This window comes from Henckelia pumila, chromosome 2 (assembly GCF_033568475.1).
Source record: "Henckelia pumila isolate YLH828 chromosome 2, ASM3356847v2, whole genome shotgun sequence".
Lineage (NCBI taxonomy): Eukaryota > Viridiplantae > Streptophyta > Magnoliopsida > Lamiales > Gesneriaceae > Henckelia > Henckelia pumila.
Genome location: NC_133121.1, coordinates 176,752,757 through 176,765,866, shown reverse-complemented (window position 1 = coordinate 176,765,866; position 13,110 = coordinate 176,752,757). Strand labels below are relative to the sequence as shown.

The window sequence follows — 13,110 nt, the reverse complement described above, 5'->3', positions numbered from 1 at the left end:
TACTTGGGCTTGTATTAGGCCCATGAGCTTCTCACTTTATGGGCCAGAGAAATTAAGTAAGCTCACAGCCCAAGGCCCAACAAAGTCTTAATTTTGGGATCGGTCAAGCACACAGATTTGTAGACACCTTGAGTACCCAACAATATTATTTTCGAAAAATATTATGGTATTAAACTATATATCATAAAAAGGTTTAATTTTTATCCATCAATTTGAACTTGCAATGTGTGTGCTTAATCGATACTAGCATATATATGAACGTTGTTGTATTTATTGTGCAAGAAAGTGAAAGCATAATAAATTCACGTCCGTACAAATATATTTTTTAAAAAAGGGTTGAAAGAAAAATATAATCGATACATCTAGGACTCTTTAAACTTAAATGCGGAATTTTTTTTTTTAAAATAATAACAATACATATACGCCCATACATATATGTAATTCAAAATAAAAGATAAATAATATCAGCATGAAATAAAAATAAATTTTGCATGTTCCAAAAAAACAAACACCAAGTGCGGAAATACTAGAGTAAAAGTATAATTTGCTTAAAATTCAACAATATAATAAAAATGTATCTGAAATAATCCTAAAACATGCAACGGTCACGGGGCCACTGTTACGTGAGATCATACGTCCTCACCACCGGTAGGAGCTACAAAAAAGTCATCTGTCTCACCTGCACCATATAAGCGTAGTGAGCCTGGGGGCTCAACATGTCTAAACTTGGATAACAAGGTTTAAAATAATGCATCACATAATCATACTAATACATATACATGATACATGAGCATGGATGGAAATAATTTTCATAACATAAATGCTGAATCATAAATCTTAATCCTAAACATCATCTTTCTTCATCATACATAACATAATTGAGCATGGTATTTTTGAAACAATATATGGTCCTATCCGTAAGTGTGACACTTATCCGTGTCGACTGATCAGTCTCTTGAACCAACGTACGTGGCGGTGATAAATCATCTCCTATGGTAGTAAACTACCGCATAAATCATATATCATATGCTAGATAACCACCCTTATGTCACACTACTTCAATTTTCATCAAGAAAATATTTTTGCTCAACTCATACATAATCATAATCATATCATATAAAATTTCATGAATGCTTGCACTGAAAATTTGTCCGTAATATATATTTAATTGATTTTTCATAATAAATATACTTATACTTAAAATATAAACTTCATGCATAAAAATAATTAAATATATATTCCGGACTTAGTTATTTTTCATGGGTTGGTCCAGACTGCTGGTCTCTCTACTAAGCCCCTTAACTGACTTAAAGCTCATTAACTAACTTAAAGCCCATAATTAAATAAATAATTTTAAAAATTATAATTTTTACTAAAATAAAATACTTAAATATTATTGGGCTTAAATAAAAATATTTAGGTCCATTAACTAATTAATTCTTAAAAATTCATGGGCTGGCCCAAGAAGATCAATGACTGACCCAAAAATTCCTATGGGCCCACGAGCCCATAAAAATCATTGGGCTAACTTAAAATTAATTTTAAAAGCTCAAATAAAATTATTTGGGTTTTCAAATAAAATTGACCCAAAAACCAATTAAAACACTAAATACTTAAAAATTAAAATACTCGAGCCCGGACCACCTAGCCCGGACCCGGACCATCCTAACCCGACCCATGACCCCCTGACTCGACCCGGACCACCCACAACCAGCCCCAGCCCAAACCCGACCCGGCCCCCTTCCCCCCCTCCCCCCTCTTCTTCTACTCACGCGGCCGATGGGCAGCAGCCCTCGCCTTGGTCCGGCCACCACTGGCCGGACCTCCGCTGGCAGGACCTTCCCAGGGTCCTTTCGGTCCAAACCCAGCCCTGGCTCAGTTGAGTCATGGCCTAGCATGACCAGCCGAGCCATCCTTCCAGCCAACCCTAAACTGCCACCTCCTAGACTTCAACTCGAACCAGCTTGCCACCAGCCATGAACCAGCCTTAACCACCGACCCTGCTCAACTCTAAGGCACCCTAGGACACCCCTTGACCGAGCCCTAGCCCCTGGACCGAGCCATGTAGAAGAAAAACGTGAACCATGCCAATAACAACATCAAACATACATCAAAACCCTTCATACATGCATAAATCGAAAAGTTTCTGATAAAAATCTGAATAAAACTCATCATGCATGGTTAATAGCTTATATGGTGGCCAAAATAAGGATTTAGACATGCTTTTTAAATTTATAGACGAAGGTTGATGCGTCTACGGGCTCCGGGACGACGAACGGACCAAAAATCTACGAAGATCAAGCTTGGTCGGCTATGGCGATTGTGAAATCTGAAGAAAACGTGAAGAAGAGAATGGAGAGAAGGATGGAGTCGCTGATTAAGTTTAAGGTAGGGTAGGCTTTAGTTTTTTAAATTTTGATAATTAGGATTAATTTAGGATAATAACTAATATAAATTAATGAGGTAGATAATATAATATAAATATAAAATTTTAAACTTTTAAAAATACCTACTAATCTGATATATAATAATAAATCCCGAAATATAATATTAAAGGATTTTTAAAGATCAATAAAAGTCATTAAAATGACTTATTTTGGCCAAAAATTAATTCTTAAATAAATATATAAGTAAATACTAAAATTTTCTTGACAAAATACCTTAAAATATTATTTTAAGGCTCATAAAACTCATAAAATATTTTTGGCTAAGAATTTTGGTATCTCGTCCGTCCGCGGTCCCGTCTACGCGATCAAAATATTAAATTCCTTAAAAATCTAAAATTTTCATAATTATGGGTTAAATGCTAAAATAAATTAAATCATGCATATAAATGACATAATATCACATAAATACATTTAACCCTTAATTAAAAAATTAATTTCTCCTAATTATGCATGCGGATTTACGTTTTAAAATTTTCGGGTGTTACAAACATGGTCCAACTCCTAGAGCATACCCCCACAATATTTCAGCAAGGAATATGCTTCACACGAGAGTCGAACCCGCACGCTGGAGAATCTTTTCTCACGTCACCTCAGGTCTTACCAACTCGCTTATACCCCTGTGGACTCGTACAAATATTTTTTCTTGCCAGTAACCATGGATATGTGATTGAGCACATGTTTTAATGCATGTAGTCCTCTTCGAGTCTTCGTGGACTGCACTGTTAGAACCTAATGAGGGGGGAGGAGGGGGGGGGGGATTAGGTTCTTTGGCAACTTTAGCAATTTAAAGCGATTATACTAAACGCAAGCGGAAGACTAGTAAAGCAATCAAATATAAAGCGGTAAATAAATGCGTAAAGTAAATAAAGCAGTAAAAGAGAGATAGGAATTTTTTATGGAAGTTCGACGATAAATCGTCTACGTCTCCCCTTCTTGGTTAAGTACGATTAACCAAGGATCCACTAGCACTCGAACACTTGGCCTTGATGGCTCCAAGGATAGCCTTTACAACTCAACACGATCACCGCGCCGATACAACTCGAACACTTGGCCTTAATGGCTCCAAGTATAGCCTCAACAAAAACACTTGGCTTCACACTCAAGTGTTTACAAAAATCTCACAATACACTTGGCTTCACACTAAGTGTTTACAACAATAGCACAACCAACTCACAAACTATTTTCACAAATAACTCTCAAATATTGATTGAGCACTTTGGTAGAGAGAATATTGCTTGCAAATGAGAGAAGAAATGATTTGGGATGTCTCTAAATGGTCTTGGCAAGCCTCTATTTATAGTTGTCAAAGATTTGAATTTGAATTTGTGTGCTTGGAGCGTTTATTGGGAAGCCAAGGAGTAGAGACAAAGTGTAGGCGCCGCTGCCTTCTTTTTCCAGCACTGAGCAGATTTTGTGGAAAAATCATATCTCTCAATCTAACCGTTGGATTGATCTAAAATTTGGACAGTCGCTTGAACACATCTCAATCTTCACTCTGAACGGTGGAGATTGAATTTGAAAGAATCAAACACGTCCAGTAAATCTCGGAAGTCGCAAAATCACGTTCTCGCTTTTGTTCTGAGCATTACTTTTCAAAAATTCGAATCTCACAATCCATCCGTTGGATTGGCCTAAAATTAACACACAATCTTTGTAACATCCTGATATTGATAGTGATTGGTGGAGATTGGATTTGGATGCCTCCATCGATTCCAGTAGTCTTCTGAATCCGATACTTCAGCAGTTAGCTCCTTGCAGAAATAGCTACTGTTCAACATATTTTCAAAAATCATAACTCCATATCCAGCCGTTGGATTGATTTGAAATTTCGATACAGACTTTAAAACATCATGAAAATCCATGTGATTGGTGGAGATCGGATTTTAATAACCGAAGCATTCCCAGGTATTTTCTGAAGTTGAGTTTTCATAGTTCATTCCTTGCAGAAGTAAGTACTGTGCAGCTTTGTTAAAAAAATCATATATCCATATCCAGCCGTTGGATTGCTATGAAATTTGGAGAGAATCTTGAGAACATCCTAATATTGATTTTCACTGTTGGAGATCTGATTTGGATGACTGGAACGTGCCCGGTGAATTTTGCAAATTTCTGCTTTATAATATTGGCTTGTCCTTGTCCATTTCTTTTACAACTTCAAAGTAACTTCCAAGAATTTGATTGTTAATATGATCTAATCTGCAAAGTCTCACTTTAAATGGTTAGTAACAATTAACCGAGTTTTGTAATCATCAAAACATAATAATATGAGATTTGTTAATGCATTAAAAACATTAATCTCATAACACGAGATTTGTATGCGTTTAAGGCGTAACATGCACCAACAGGGGTAAGGTCGATGCGTGACGTGGCGAAACATGATTGGGTAAAATCAGTGGACCCCACATGGAACTCACTGATTTTACTCAATCATGATCCGTCACGTCACCCGCAGGGTAGTACCCTGCGGGTGGCATGTACTAAACTATCAACAGGAGTATAAATGAATTGAATCCGCGGGTTGAATATTAAAAATAATAATAATAATAATAATAATAAATGAAGCCTTGAATTGTAAATTAGTTTTCTCTCTAATTTGAGATCAACTAAAAATACTCATGATATATTTATGAGCTATTTGAACTATTGCTAAAAAAATAGGGAGACTTGAAATATATTTTTTAGATTCATAAATATATAATTCTAATAAAATACTAAAGCTCAGTAATTATATCGAATAAAATAATCTCATCCTCCATTCATCTAGGAAAAAAATTGATTGTGTTCGAGTTAGGCTTGAAATCAATAATTTTGAAATTTGATTCGTATGCATCCCAGGTTATGTCAAAAAAAAATTATATAATAATTTCTTGCGTACAAAGTATCTAAGTTGGTGGACTCGATATATTGAATAATGAATGACCAATTGGTCAATGAGTTCAATTGTCTAGCACCACACCTTCTCTTTTTTGAGTGGATATATATATATATATATATAGAGTTCTTTTATGGTGCCCAACTCTATATGCCCAACTCCATGCCCACCATGTACAATATGTGATAAGTCAACTCATCAATTGTGTTGGTCAACTCACATATTGTACTTGGTGGGCATGAAGTTGGGCATATGAGTTGGGCACCATAAAAGAACTCTATATATATATATATATATATATATATATATATATATATATATATATATATATATGAAAAATATATATCTTGACACCAAAAAAAAAAATCATTTCAATCTAATTAGTAAAATAAATAACTAAGGATACAAAATTTGTTTGATAAAGAATTAAAATCTCTCTTATATTTCATTAGCAGTGTGACCTTTTTTGCCCTCCACATAAAATATTAACAATTTCTCCATTTCATTCATTTAGGCTACATTTTTTTTTCATTTCTCTCAAATATATAGTCTAGTTTCCATATTTAATGGTATCTTTACTATTCTTTTATCAATTTTTTTAATTAAATTAATATCATTAACTACTTATACAGTTACTTTATTATATTAAAATCTTTATTAAATAAGGGCAAATTTAAAAGTTTCTTTCTAAACTTTGTTTTTCAAGCACTTAATTTCTTAATTTGTGTGAAAATACACACTTGCCTATTGATATGAGAGGGAGATAATATATTAAATAATAAATAATGTAAAAGCGTTGGATTTAATTTTTATTCTATGATTAAAAATTTGTAAAAAAATAAAGAAAAAATAATTTTTTTGTCCATTAAATTGATAAATTTTTGGTTTTTGATCTATTAATTATTCTAATTTTGGTTTTGGAACATAAAATTTGATCTTTTTATTCATCTGCATCCTTGACAACCACCATCCATGCATGTCTCTAAACGAAATAATGCCAACTAGTTTATAAGGGCATCTTCAATCACGTTTTTCATTTTTCCATTCTCTATTCTCCAAAATAGATTTGTTGACTTTTCTATTTCAAAAACCTTCTCCAACTCATATTCTTTATTTTTCGTAAATTTTTCTATTTTTTATTTTTTATTTCAAATTATTTAACATAAAAAATTATTAATTATATAAAAAACTAAATTAAACATTATTCGATTTTTTTTAAAAAAAATCCATTCTTCAAATTCATAAGCACCTATATGGAGAAGGGTTGGAGCATATTTGGTTCTCCAATTGGTGAACATCTCCAAAATGGATCACAACCATTGAAGATGACCTGAGGGAGCATGCTACAAAAAGCTTGTCTAATTAATAATACGATTGACCTATTTAACGTGATTTGCAGTTTAATTTACTCAATACGCACTTGCACGAAATGTCAATATTGATTCTCTCAAATAAAAATATCTTATTACTATTTTATTTTTATTCATGTATCTTTTTCATAGTCATTGTCAAGATCATAATAATTATTGTTATTATATGAAATTGAAAACAATAAATTCACATTATCACCAATGGCATCATGCATGCACTAGCTAGCTAGCTCACCATGAGAAATCTCATCTCCTTCATCACCCAACTACTCTTCCTACACACTACTAGTACTAATCATGTGATGCTCAATGCAGATTATCGTTTGTACGACACGGGCATGGAACCTCTCGTGGCGGGCACACCGTACTTCATCGTGCCGGTCCGGAGCAACAACGGCGGCGGTTTCCTTTCGTACGAAGCCAACGAGACCTGTTACGCCGTCCAACAGCCGATCGACGATTCAGCGAGCCAAGCGGTGATCTTCAAACATGACAAATCCGAAGACGGAGACTGGCTCGCTGCGTCTAAGGACTTGAACATCAAGTTCGAGGATATTTCCGGCTGCGACGACTCATCGTCGAGCGTGCTTCAAGTGGCTAACTACGACGAAGCCACCGGACAACACTTCGTGACGGCCGGCGGGGTCGAAGGGAAGCCGGGGTGTGGAACTATCGAAAATTGGTTTCGGATTGAGAAAGTGGATGGTGAATATTCTTACAAGCTTGTTTATTGCCCTTCGGTGTGCGACCTCGTTAACGTGCCATGCAGAGGTGTTGGGGTTTTCGGACATGGTGCATTCCTGCGTTTGGCTTTGTCTGATGATTCCCCTCTCTTGGTTCGGTTTCATAAGGAAAAATCATGCGGATTCAAAATGTTTTGAATAATTGGATGTGATGAATTGTATGTCCAATAATTGAGCTAGTGTCACTTCGATGGTTGACACGAAATTAAGTTGGCATAAGAGATGGACAGCATATCAAAACTCGATATATATATATATATATATGTGTGTAAGCAATATGTATGTGATAATGTGATTGTTTGTTGATTGTTTGTCGTCATAAATTCTGTGAGCATGTGTGTGTATCTTCACGATTTGGTCATGCATCTATGATAAATTGAGATGCATGTATTCTGTATTTTTAATATATTCTTGGCAAAATCAATATATATCATTTCTTGTAATATATATAGATATGATAAATTGAGATGCATGTATTCTGTATTTTTAATATATTCTTGGCAAAATCAATATATATCATTTCTTGTAATATATATAGATATATATATATATATATGTGTGTGTGTGTATATATATATATTTATTGTATTTGTACACTCAAAAATAAAAATAAAAAATGTATGTTTGTTTCATTTTTTGAACAGGGTGAACTCCAAACCAAAAAGGACCATGTTAATTGACCTAAAACCCTTAAACCAAGAAGGGTAAAATAAAATTTAATTCTAATTTTCAATTGACCAATTAACTTCTTATTTTCTCAATGTACCACCTTTAATTTACACATACAACGTGTGCACATCATCTAATAAGTTTTCTAATAATCACTCTCAGTAATTTGACAATTAATATTTAATTAATTCTAAAAATAAACATATGAAAACTCATGATCTACACGAATTTCAATTTATTTTCATGATTGTTATCCATGTTTTAATAATGTTATTCTAGAACTTTTTAAAACTTATAAATTATAATAGCATTGATATATGTACAATTAGGCAAAAACTCATGTGAGACGATCTCAATGGTTAATTTTGTGAAACGGATCTTTTTATTCGGGTTACTCATAAAAAAATATTATTTTTTATACCAAAAGTATTACTTTTAATTGTAAATATATATTTATGGATAGAGTTGATCCGTCTCATAGATAAAGATCTGTGAAACCGTACGTCTCACAAGATAGCTACTCAGTACAATTATTGTTGGTATCATCACGTTTAATAATATACATATAATAATGGGTGAATTGGTGTTCAGTCCCTAAATCCAAAAGCAAATTAAGAATCAGTCCCTTGTCAAAAAAAAATTTTTTGCACTCCCTGGGCCCACATTATTTTTCTCGGATAAAATTAAATACGAAACATTGAAAATATGGTACAAATACAAGATATTTGAGCACTAATTGTTCAAGATCGAGTACAAAAAATATAATTTTGAGTATAAAATCTAAACATTTTTATTAATGTGAACTTGCAACATGTGTTTGAGTACTCAAAAATCATATATTTGTACCAGATCTAACACATTGAGTACTCAAAAATCATATATTTGTACCATATTTTCAATGTTTTGTACCGATTTTCATCCAAATAAGATAAATGTGTTATTAATATCAATATTTTTAGTACTCGAAAATCATATATTTATACTAGATCTAACACATTTTATACTCAAATATCATGTATTTGTACCATATTTTTCATGTTTTGTATCAAATTTCATCCGAAACAAAACATATGGGTCCAGAGAGTTTAAACAAAGTTTTTTTTTGACAAGGACTTATTACCAATTTAACTTTAGATCTGGGTACTGAATTATAAATTACCGTATAATATATATGTGTGTGTGTTCGCGTGCATCTTGAAACCCATAAATTCAATCCTCCGTCCTTTTCGTGCGAAATTTCCCAGGATGTATCCTAACTTTTGGCTGTGTGTGTTCAGGCGCATCCATCCTTTTCATGCGAAATTTCTCAGAAAGTATCCTAAATTTTGGCCTAATTCTTCTTCTAATCATCGATTCGAAAATTTATTTCATGATATTTAATTCCTACAAGTTTTATAATATATATATATATATCAATGAGATAAATAACTAAATTTTTCCGTGTGTGAGTTTTAAAATTATTTAAAATTATGCATCATTTTTTTATAATTAATTTTTTCCTTGTGCGTATACTTTTCAGTAATAATTTTTCTCCACTTTAGTTGGATTGAAAAGTATTATAAATATATTATCATATGTAAACAAATTAACGTTATAGTTATTGTATAAGATATTGAAAGCATAGTTTCAAAAAAAAAAAAAAGATATTGAAAGCATAAAATTCACGTCCATACAAAATCATATTTTCTTGACAGGATGAATGGATATTTTGTGATGGAGCATATATATATTTTAAGGCATGTTTTGATTGAACCACCTAGGAGTGTAAATGAATTGAATATTCGCATTGAATATCGAAAAATTTGAAGCTCAAATTGAAACTTAGTAGTAAATTAGATTTCAAGCTCAACTCAAAATGCTCGAATATATTCGTGATCTACTCGAAATTTGGTCTAAAATAGAGAATTGAAATATATTATTGATACATAATTATATTATTTTAATAAAATACAAAAGCTCATGAACTATATAGAATAAAATAATCTGAGCCTCAATTCATATTTTGACTATGTTCGAGTTTGGCTCGAAATTAGTAATTCCGAATGTAAATCAAATATTTCTCGAGTTAATTTGATTCATCTGCATTCCTGAAAAAAACCATCCATCCCTATAATTTCCCTTAAATTCATTTCAATCATCATCCATGGAAGAAATATATGGAAAGTATCTTGACACCAAAAAAAAAAATCATCAATTCTAATTAGTAGAAAAATAACTAAGGCCACAACTAGAGGTGTTAAAACGGGCCAGCGGGGCGGACCGATCCACAATCCGTCGTAACCCACCATTAGGCGGAGCGGGACGGGGCGGGTCGGCCCACCTTTTAGGCGGGTTGGGAAAACATCAACCCAACTAGAGCTATCAGACGGGCCAACCCATGGCGGGATGGGCCGGCCCACCAAAAACCCACCTTTTGGCGGGTCGAAGGCGGGCCGACCCACCATCCCGACGGGCTGGAAATCCTCAACCCAACCCAACCCAAGGTGGGTTGCGGGTTAGGCGGGCCGGCCCACGGGTTGGCTCACTACAATAAAAATAAATAAATATTATTATAATTAATTATTAATATCATTTCATAAATAAATATTAATAGAAACATATTAATAAAAATTTTAATTATTGATTTCATATTTGTAAATTTTATATAAAGTAATTAATACAAAAAAAAAATTCACAACTTTTATTAAAAAAAATACATATATCACAATAAAAATAAAAATAAAATATTAATTCTCCAGGCCAACGGGCCAACCCGCGCGGGTCGCATGCCTAGGAGGGTTGGCCCATCTAGGCCCACCTTTTGTTGGGTTGAAAAAATTTCAACACAACCCACTTAAATTGTGTGGCGGGGCGGGCCGACCCAACGGGTCTAACTCAAATTAACGGATCTAAACCCAACCCACCTATTTTAGGTGGCGGGGCGGGCGAACCAACTCGACGGGCTCACATGTAAATTGGCGGGTTTTTGCAGGCCAACCCGCAACCCACCACAACCCCCTTCTGGATGTGACCTTCAGTCTGACTGACTGTTGGTGCTCCATCTGCCTGACCTTTGGCTTTTCAGTTGGCTGTTGTGCCTGCCCATATGGAACCCAAATGCCTAAATATAGAGGCAGACTTCAGTCCTTCAGAACAAGCTCCCACAATCTAACACAGCTTACGAGTCCCTCTCAGTTCCTGCACTTTGCTTTCGTTGTTGTTCTGCTCTTGCGTTTCTGTCCCGTCGTGATACTGTTCAAGTATATTTTTAGTTCGCCAGTATAGTGTCTTCGTGCTAGGTGTCTACAAGGTTTCTCTGTTGTATCCTAGGAAACAGACATCCGTGTAATCCTCGAAGCACACTCCGAAAGGGACGAATCTGTTTTAAGGAAACTGAACTACTTACAAGCCTCAGTTTGCTTAATTGTTTTCTTTTATACTGTTGTATTGTACTATGATCATTATTCGTTCTTATAATATATTGTTTCTGTTATATTCACGTTTTTTAGTAGCATTTTGGATAACACTCTAGCCACAACATGTGAAGACCACGAAAATCAAACTTGGCTTGGACTAAAATTTCAGGGAAAAAATAATAAATCAGACTTGGTGCCTAAAACTTTGCAAATTTTGGTATGATCTTTTTTTTAAATAAAATTTTGGTATGATTTGAATTGAATTATGGTAGAGATTTTTTTATAATCATGGAATGATTTGCACCAAAATATGAAAGAGATTCTCAACTAATTATGTTATGATTTCATTCATTAGTAGCACGTTTGTGCCAAAAATAAGGACACTAACACCTATAAATACCTCACCAACCTAGCTTGTACGTAGAAATCGCACCACAAACTTCTCTAAATTTTCGATAACACTCCAACATTTGAATTATCACGTCAGCAGTTTCTGATGTCATGTCAGTATTTGCTAGCAGTATTACGTCAACGCACCAGCAAAAAAATATATCAAAATCCAAATTTAAATAATTATAAGACCAAAATACAAAACAAACAAACTTAAATAATTATTTTGGTAATTTTAATCAAGCATTTAATGTTAGACAACTGCCATTACACTTTTTTTTTGGTGAGACCGTCATTACACTTATTAGGATCGAAAGCGTGTATAGAAGGGGAGGTGAATACACACTTAAAAATATTTTGAGTACTTGAGTTGATTTAACAGCCTATTTGAAATTATTTTTCTTAAACACGATTTTGCTCGAAAGAACTGTCTGATCAGGCGGAATAAATATTCCTCGCAAAATTGAACTGTAAAGCTTAAGGCAGATCAAATATGTAAATGCAGTAAGTAAAGATAAGGAACACGAGTTTTTTATGCAAGTTCAAAGCTAAAACTTCTACATCTCCCCTGCTTCTGTTTTCAAAATGATTTTCTCTAGAAAAGTTTGATTTATACAACAACTTGTATAAATTCGATCCGATCAACCCTTGAAAAGAACTCCTAGTATCAACTTCTAAATACTGATCACTATCTGTTTGAGTTACAAATCTGGATTCTAAATGAGATATGCTTCGACAAGCTGGTCTGAGTATAACAGAGTGATCTCAATCAATTGATCTGATATAAGCACGGAGCTTGAACTCTGTGTATGAGAATTTGATCTGGTACTTGTGTACTTGTGTGATTGCGTGATAATCTTTTAACTTCATAAGCGTGAGAACAAAAGTTGTTGATCTCTGAGCTTCATCCAGTATTTATATGCGCTCATATTTAACGTTCAAAAAATTAGCCGGTGAATGGTTGTCTCTGTTTCATCTGACATTGAACCGAAAGATGACACATGTCCTCATACCTTTCCAAATTAGAATCAATATCGGGTACGGACGTTAACGTCTATCTCCAACAACTTTGCTTATCTTTTAGTCTAACAACTTTGCCGCATGCATAGCTTTGATCTGGTCTGGTGTTGATCTAATCTCTCTTATCTTGTCCGATTACTGAGATGCTAGCTTGCTGCATAGTGATCTGATCTGATGTTTGATCTATTTTCTCTTATCTTGTCT

At 33.9% G+C, this 13,110-nt stretch overlaps 1 protein-coding gene across 1 annotated transcript; it reads left to right on the top strand.

Moving 5' to 3' along the window:
• Nucleotides 1–7,027: 7,027 nt before the first annotated feature.
• Nucleotides 7,028–7,570, top strand: LOC140879013 (miraculin-like). The gene has a single exon (XM_073282644.1). It carries the CDS (start codon nt 7,028–7,030, stop codon nt 7,568–7,570), a length of 543 nt encoding a protein of 180 aa, XP_073138745.1.
• The last annotated feature ends 5,540 nt before the right edge of the window (nt 7,571–13,110 follow it).

What these genes read in the sequence shown, in the direction of transcription:
- LOC140879013 (XM_073282644.1), top strand. Translation starts at nt 7,028, where the DNA reads ATGGAACCTCTCGTGGCGGGCACACCGTACTTCATCGTGCCGGTCCGG.